The sequence below is a fragment of the Plectropomus leopardus genome, unplaced genomic scaffold (assembly GCF_008729295.1).
Source record: "Plectropomus leopardus isolate mb unplaced genomic scaffold, YSFRI_Pleo_2.0 unplaced_scaffold1192, whole genome shotgun sequence".
In the NCBI taxonomy this organism is placed as follows: Eukaryota; Metazoa; Chordata; class Actinopteri; order Perciformes; family Serranidae; genus Plectropomus; species Plectropomus leopardus.
In genome coordinates, this window is record NW_024612638.1 from 2,499 (window position 1) to 10,998 (window position 8,500).

The 8,500-nt window shown below is 45.8% G+C and overlaps 1 protein-coding gene across 1 annotated transcript; it reads left to right on the top strand.

The window, feature by feature from the left end:
- The first annotated feature begins 2,244 nt into the window (after positions 1-2,244).
- On the top strand, positions 2,245-8,244 carry LOC121963625 (deoxynucleotidyltransferase terminal-interacting protein 1). The gene is made up of 13 exons (XM_042513903.1): positions 2,245-2,589; positions 3,318-3,388; positions 4,950-5,046; positions 5,411-5,509; positions 5,607-5,666; positions 5,745-5,801; positions 5,914-5,972; positions 6,137-6,179; positions 6,799-6,857; positions 7,002-7,062; positions 7,355-7,426; positions 7,885-7,940; positions 8,019-8,244. The coding sequence occupies exons 1-13, from the start codon at positions 2,515-2,517 to the stop codon at positions 8,125-8,127; spliced, it is 918 nt and encodes a 305-aa protein (XP_042369837.1). The 5' UTR covers positions 2,245-2,514; the 3' UTR covers positions 8,128-8,244.
- The last annotated feature ends 256 nt before the right edge of the window (positions 8,245-8,500 follow it).

Consider the following 8,500-nt stretch of genomic DNA (forward strand, 5'->3'; position numbering starts at 1 on the left):
CTGAGAAGTGACACGCTGCTGAGCGATGTCCCGAGATGCACTGCAGAGCGTTGTGCTGCGGAGCGGTGTGCTGCAGAACATTGTGCTGCGGAGTGATGTGCTGCGAAATACTGCAGAGTAACGCGCCGCGGAGCGACATGCTGCAGAACGACATCCCAGGAGCACTGCAGGGCAGAGTGCTGCGGAACTTTGTGAAGCTACGTTCTTCCTAGTGATGTGCTGCGGAGCGACGTCTCAAGGAGCACTGCAGAGCGACGTGTTGCGAAATACTGCACAGTGACGTGCTGCAGAGCTACATGCTGTAGGGCGACATCCCAAGGAGCACTGCAGAGCGGTGGGCTGTGGAACTTTGCTAAGTTACATGCTTTGGAGTGACGTGCTGCAGAACACTGCAGAGCGACGTGCTGAGCTACATGCTGCGCGACTTGCTGCGGAATGACGTGCTGCGGAGCGATGTAGAGTCGGCCATGTTTGTAATGGGGTCCTCACATCTGGAGAATGTAAATACAGTCTGTCCTTCATCCTGCCTGCAGACACACTGCAGCTTCACTCCCAGTAAAAATATATCCAACCCAGTTACACACCAGTCGAGTGGTCTTTGTCTTGCTGCGGTCATGTGATGTTTACATGTTTCGGAGCTGAACAGTCCTCCAGGTCATGTGATGAACACACAGAGATCACAGAAAACAAGTCAGCAGAAATCTCATGAAGTCGTCTGATGTTAAAATAAAAACCAGTTTCTGGAAATATTCCTTCAGTTCTCTGCTGCATCCGTTCATCAACATAAACAATAAAACACACTAACTTCTCTCAGGACCTCCAGAGAACTGTGTTTCCTCCGGATTTACACATCCGTAAAATAAATCTGTAATCTAATCTGGAAATCTACAATCAGTGCGATCCAATAATTATTTATCTGATCATCACAAGAGGGGAGATACAGAAAAAACGTAATGACAGTTTTCATCTTATTCCAAACAAACCGTCTCATGAGCTGCACATTGGGTGGATGATAACGGTACAATCATAATAATGGTAACAATGATAACAATTATAATAATGGTAACAATGGTAACAGCAACAATCATAATAATGGTAACAATGATAACAACAATCAATAATGGTAACAATGATGATAGCAATCATAACCATGATAATAACAATCATAATAGTGGAATTAACCATAACAATAACAATCGTAACGATAACAACAGCAATCAAAGATGACAACAACCATAACAATGATAATAACAACAATAATAACAATGATAATAATAACCATAATAATGATAATAACAACCATAATGATAAAAACATTATACAACAATTAGTTCCAACCAAGCCATTTGATTGGTCAAAGTACGTCACTGGGACTGTTAACTTTTAACTCTGCATGTATCACTCCGCTTCACGGCCGTTCAAAACCCGTTAATCGGTGTGAGAATGAAAGTATGTTTATATCACGGTGTCAGACCAGGTTCAGACCGCTAGCTGGCGCTGTTCGTGTAGCTCTGGAGTTACTAAAAGTTACGAGGAGGTCCAGGAGGAGCAGCTGTGACGGGTTTCGGTAAACGTTGGTTCACTGGGAGTAAACCAGCTGTTACAGATGTTACAGTGATGTGCGGTGAGACAGGGACACGCTGATGAGACAGGGACACGCTGATGAGACAGGGACACGCTGATGAGACAGGGACACGCTCGTCCGATCAGACTAACTGGTGTGAATCTCAAAGTGTCCGTTAACAGACTCAGATTTCACTGAAAACACGGAGATAAATGTCGGTGACGCTCAGCAGACCGAGCTAACGCAGGTTAGCCGGCAGCCTGCGGGAAGTGTTTATGTGTTGCTAGGCAACAGCTGTCACGTCCAGTTATGCAGAACTATTTGTGTCGGCGGAGCCAAAAAATCATTAAATAAACAAACAAATCATAATCTGTTGTTGCTTGTTACTATTAACAAATAAAAGATGCTGGTAGACTGTTGTACGACAGTAATGTCACTGTGGAGGTCGCGTGTTGTCGTGTTTCATCACGGCTGAGATTATCTTCAGAGACCGAACCACAGCCGTGATGATGCACCGCACAGCAACATCAATAATAATAAGTATGATATACCGGTATTAAAAATAATCAATAAATAATAATGAAACTGGTTATTAAACTGTGTTTTAGGATTTTGGGGGATCGTGCTTTTATTCTGAAGTGATTAACCAGAGTCTTGGCAGCGGAAGTAGAAAGGAGGTGTAACTTCCTGAATCAAACACTGTTCGGTGTCGATGATCGATAATCTGCCGACCAGTTGATCAGTAAACATCTGTCAGCCTCCTGGTCTCCGTCAGCAACCGGACTCGCGGGAATTTAGCGGGAACTTGCGGGATTCTGAAACTGTGAACCGTTAAACTAGCTGCTAGCTGCTAGCTTCGTTAGCTGTTTGCTGTTAGCAGTTAGCTGTTAGCCTCACAGAGTTAGCTCGGGTTCAGGACCGGACCGGACCGGGTCAGACCCGTTTCTACGATGGGAGCCCACCGCAGTGAGGGAGGCCGGGACTGGCTGGAGCAGGACGGACCGGAGCAGCCGGAGCAGAGTCCGGTACGGGCCGCTGCCACCGGCCGCTAACACGTTAGCACAGCTAGCTGCTAACTGCTAACTCAGAATTATCGTAACTTTAATTTACGGAAGCATATGACGTCATTGTATGTGATAACATTTTATTATTGTTTATTATTTCATTCTAATTTACTTTTCCTGTATTACAGGATATTATTGTATAATGTCGCAGTATTTTCTATTTTATAATATTTAATAGTTATCTACTCCATGAGTGGTGTTACATGATATTTTAAAAATAAATTGTTAGTTGTATTGAATATTTACTAATTGTACGACATATATAATATTTTTTTTATTAGTTGTATGACATATTAACTATTAATTTTATTAGTAGTATGACATTTTAAATAATTACACATTTAGTAGTATGACATGATATTTTATATTTATTTCATAAATCCTGTTATTGGTATTCTGGGATGCAGGCTGTGTTTTTTTTAGCTCTTGTTTAAACATTGTCGATCAGCAGCTGACGTCACAGAGGTGTCGGTGAGCTCAGCGGTGAGCTCTGATGACGTCATGGCTTCAGGTCATTATTGATCATGTATCAGTCATGTTGTGATTGATCAGTTTTGGGTGATGAATCAAAGTGTTTGTTGGTTAATAGAGCGTGATGTTTAACATTTCTCACTTTGGATGTGAACTGATGTAAGTTTATTGATCAGTGATCAGTTATTGATGAAGTCATTGATATGTTGTGCGTGTAGAGGCCGTGGAACGTGATGATCAAACACCGACAGATTCACCGCCGAGGACGACGCTCGCACATGACTGTCAGGTCAGTTTACTGCTTTATTCATATACTGGTCCAGACTGGACCGGTCCAGACTGCTGAGGACTGTCTGTACTGGTGCAAACCATAAACTGTAAATAAAGATGGATGACACATCCTCACTAACCCCTGCTATGCTGAAATGAGGTTAAAATATCCCGGGTACGAGCGTTACCGTCTTACGAGGGTGATGTCATTGGGAGCCCTGCATCTGCGCAGTAACAATATCCACGGTGGGGGAGTTCCCACCAAAACAGCTGTCCGACCAATCGTGAGCAGCTCCATTGAATATGAGGGCATGGATTGGATGTCAGGCTGTCAGTCATAATTCAATAACCCATGAAAACAAACTTATCATGAAGACGTCTGCGCGTTACATTGTGTTCCACACAGACGTCTGCTGCGCGTTCATTGCAGCAGTTTTCCATCAGACCTAAACCAGCTTCACTCCCCTGAGGTGACGGTTTGTCTTTCAGGATGAACTCGGCAGCAGCTCTGTGACGCTCTGCTGTTTTTTCCTGAGTCACCTCGTTTCGTGATGGTTAACGTGTTGGACTTCCATCTACTGAGAGCCATCGGAGCCGCTGGGGCGTGAGGACTCGACCGCCTGACCACCGTTTTTGCATTATCACAGACGCTGCACTGCAGCCTCACTTTGACACAAAGAGCATTTTGCTTCACGGTCGAGACTTTCAGAAAAGTGAGCCCACGCTCTCGTCCGGTCTTACCTGACGTTTACTTAACTCCGAGCAGAGCAGCGACACAGCAATGAACATCACACGATGATGATGGTGGCAGCTTTGTCATCATCAGGGGCGGGTTGGCAGATCTGTTGGATGGATTTGTTATAGTGAAATCTGGATACAGCTGTGGGGGCGGGGCCTCATTCATTCCTATGACAGCTGTTAATTGGCACATGCTTTAGAAATGTGTAAAATACCCAGATCTGCTGGCCCATAGGACAGCGGCCGAGCGCAGCTGAGCTGTAAACTCTCACCGACGGAGCGACTGACTCCTGGATTAGTGCCTCGGCTAGCTTTAATGGCGGCCTAAAAAATGTAATCTTGCAGCTCTTTTAGACTTTCCAAATGTTATCAAACCGGATGGTTCACATCCAGACAGGGACAGAAGACGTTTCGTGGGTTTTGATGCTCATAAAAAATCATTTACCGATTTACAGAACGTCTCTTTCCTCGTGTTAATAAACAAACAAAAGTCTCTGTGGACCAGTGTCGCCACGGGAACGACTCAAACGCTGCGATTCATCTTTCAGCCACTATAAACATTTTGCATCAACGCACAGCGCACTTCCTGAGGGCTTCGTTAGAGTGAATGAACATTACACAGTTAACATCATAAATACCAACAGCAACACCGTTTGTCACCAAGCTTAAGTACTTCAGTACCGACCCAATCACGAACCAGTTAACACCGTCTCTTTGTACCCATCCCTGTTTTTAACTGAGCGTAGATCAGAAATACATGAATATAAAACCACTCACTGATATCTGCTGTGTGTGTGTGTGTGTGTGTGTGTGTGTGTGTGTGTGTGTGTGTGTGTGTGTAGTTACACGGATCCTCAGGTGTCCATGGACCTGTTGAGGGCGGTGCTTCAGCCCAGCTTTAACGATGACATCATGGCTGTGTTCAGGAAGTACCATAAGGTGAGGGGTCCAACAGGGGGCATGTGTATCCAGGTGTGAGCAGGAGGGAACGAGGGACGTGCTGATCCACTTTTTTCAGTTCCAGTCCAACAGCTGAATCAGGAAATGTGCAGACACCACAGAGCTCTCAATTTATCCGATTTTAGTGTTCCAGAGCGACTTATTCATTTTGAAATCTGTTGGTGTGTTGCAGGTGTGTTGTCAGTGTGTTGCAGGTGTGTTGTTGGTGTGTTGCAGGTGTGTTGTCAGTGTGTTGCAGGTGTGTTGTTGGTGTGTTGCAGTTGTCAGTGTGTTGCAGGTGTGTTGTCAGTGTGTTGCAGGTGTGCTGGCGTTGTGTTGCTCATCAGGCCGTTCTGTGTTGCAGTTCTTTGAGAAAGCCGCTGAGAACGTGAAGGAGAATGTCGGCGAGGACGTTCAGACGGATCAGCTGATCAAAGAGGCCTGCAGGAACGTTCTGGAACATGTGAGATTACTTCCTGTTGTCTGGTCATGTGACCACCTGTACTCACCTGTGAAGCTGTCTGTCATTTCCTGAGCGTTTCCCGTGATGTCATCACCAGGCCAAACAGCTGTTTCCAGAGGGGGAGGTGAAGAGGGCGGGGCCAGAAGTTGCCATCAAGGTAGGATCGGACCAATGAGAGCATGAGGAGCATGTTGTGTCCTGGTGCAGGTCTGATGTCTCTGTCTCTGTCCCTCAGAGGTCCAGACCTGCTGACGAGGACTACAGCCAGAGAGGAAGTCCACTTCTAAAGAAGGTACCCCCACCACCACACCTGTGTGTCAGGCTGTCAGGTGACTAGGTGACATTACCTGCACCTGACTGACAGGCTGGCTGCATGTTTACCTGTGATCCTTGTGTCTCTGCAGAGGAGGACACGTCCCCCTGCAGCATCCAACTCTGACCGTACTCACACCTTCTCCACCCAGTGAGTATCTGACATCAGACAGGTGGACCACCTGTCTGCACACCTGCCCACCTGTCTGCACACCTGCCCACCTGTCTGCACACCTGCCTGCACATTTGCCCAACTTTCTGCACACCTGACCTACCTGTCTGTCCACCTGACCCCCTGTGACTTCCTGTCCTCAGAGTGAAGCCAAAGTCTGATCCCATCAAGAGAGAAGGACCAAAGGTGAGTCTGCTCATCATCACAAACTTGTATTACTTTCGTTAACAAAAACTATGACAGAAACTCTTTGTCAGAGACCTTTTGTTCCACAACAAAAATAGATCTTAGCAATGAAAGCTATGTCGAAATCTGTTCCCTGCACAGCGTCTGACAGGCAGGAGGCTGAGTTATATAAATCTGTTCCCTACACAGCGTCTGACAGGCAGGAGGCTCAGTTATATAAATCTGTTCCCTGCACAGCGTCTGACAGGCAGGAGGCTCAGTTATATAAATCTGTTCCCTGCACAGCGACCTGTAGTGGCCTGACTAGATTTAGTTTAAATAAAAAAAAAAAACACTTTGACTAAAAGGTTGAATTTTTGTTGACTAAAACTGTAAACTAAAGGATACAAATGACTAAAAAGACTAAAACTAATAAGTATTTTTGTCTCAACATTAAAAATGAGAAAAAATCTAAAATAGCTGCTAAAATGAACACTGTCACATACCTGACCACACACACACACACACACACACACACACACACACACAGATTTTAAAGATATCAGGACTCACCTGGATGTTAGAGCAGCTCAGATGATAATAACGTGTGTGTGTGTGTGTGTGTGTGTGTGTGTTGTAGTGGGATCCGTCCAGACTGAACGAAGGCAGCACGTTTGTTCTTGGCTCCAGAGCCAACAAGTGAGTAAACATGTAAACAACATGTGGAAACATTGTGTAAACATGATATTAACATGTTATTGCCGTGTGTTGTTAACATGAGGAGTGTCACGTGTCAAACAGGCGATGGTATGTCAGTGATGGTATGTTGTGATGTCACTGCAGGGCGCTGGGGATGGGCGGGACCAGAGGACGCATCTACATCAAACACGCCGACCTGTTTAAGGTAAACAAACCGTGTGTGTTAATTCTCCTGATGATGTCACAGTCGCGTGTCTGTTTTAATTTCTGATCGTTCACCTGTTTACACCTGAGAGCTGAACAACAACACGCTTCTGACGTGTCCACTGGACAGTCGAGTCTCAGCCATCAGTGCACTTAACTGCCATGTTTCAGCATTCATGGGTTAATTTAATATTTTGGGTTTTTTATCAGACAGGTGACAGGAAGTGAGTCAGTCTCTGAATGTGACTCTGTGTGTGTGTGTGTGTGTGTGTGTGTGTGCGTGTGTGTGTCAGTATGCCGCAGATGCGAAGGATAAGCAGTGGCTGGCAGAGAGACACCACATGAGAGCGACAGGAGGGAAGATGGTGAGACGACCAATCAGATCTCAGATACTGACAGGCTGTTACACAACTGACTACACCTGAACTCCATCCTGCAACACCTGAACTACATATGCAACATCTGATTTACACCTGAAACTACACCCACCACCAAACTATACTTGCAACACCCAAGTTACACCTGAAACACTTTAACTACAACCTGTAACATCTAAACTACAAATGCAACACCTGCTCTACACCTGAAACACCTAACCTACACCTGTTACACCTAACCTACACCTGAAACACTCACTCTACACCTGTTACACCTGCTCTACACCTGAAACACCTAACCTACACCTGAAACACTCACTCTACACCTGTTACACCTGCTCTACACCTGAAACACCTAACCTACACCTGAAACACTCACTCTACACCTGTTACACTTGTTAAACCTGAAATACACCTGTTACACCTGAGTGTGTGTGTGTGTTCAGGCCTACCTGCTGATTGAGGAGGACATCCAGGATCTGTCTCGCAGTGACGAGTACAGGTGAGACTGCTGTCCCCTGTCTTCAAAGGTGTGTCTCTCAGTGTGGTTACCATGGTAACGTATGTGTGTGTGTTTCAGAGAGTGTCCTGAGGTCAGGATGGACGAGCTGAAGCCGTTCTCTGTTCCTCTGTGGATGGTGGAGAAGATGCAGAGAGCCATGGAGGCTCAGAGAGACGCTGACCTCTGACCCCTCAGATCACATGACCTCTGACCCTGCGGATAACGCGAACCCTCCATCTCCTTGACCTTTGATCCCCTCCCCCCTTTGTTTTTTAGAAAAAGAAATAAAATCTTCCAAACTCAGCAGGATGTGACATCACATTTTATTTACAAAAATAAACAAAAGTCAAGCAGGAAGTCAGGTCATTGGAGGGCGGGGCTTCACTCGATCCCTTCCTGTTTGTCCTTGATGGCGACTCTGAAGCGTTCCTCCAGCAGAGACAGCTCGCTGATCAGGTCTGTGATGGCGTTCGTAAACGCCTCCTGCCAAAATAAAGGACCCATGAAGTGTGTGTGTTACCTGTGGGCTGTAGTCAGGTGTGTGTGTGTTACCTGTGGGC

Bases quoted from the DNA above. Each gene is read 5' to 3' on its own strand.
- LOC121963625 (XM_042513903.1), top strand. From the start codon at position 2,515: ATGGGAGCCCACCGCAGTGAGGGAGGCCGGGACTGGCTGGAGCAGGAC. The intron at 5,510-5,606 runs GTGAGATTACTT...TGTCATCACCAG, and splicing joins GCAGGAACGTTCTGGAACAT to GCCAAACAGCTGTTTCCAGA. The intron at 7,063-7,354 runs GTAAACAAACCG...TGTGTGTGTCAG, and splicing joins AACACGCCGACCTGTTTAAG to TATGCCGCAGATGCGAAGGA.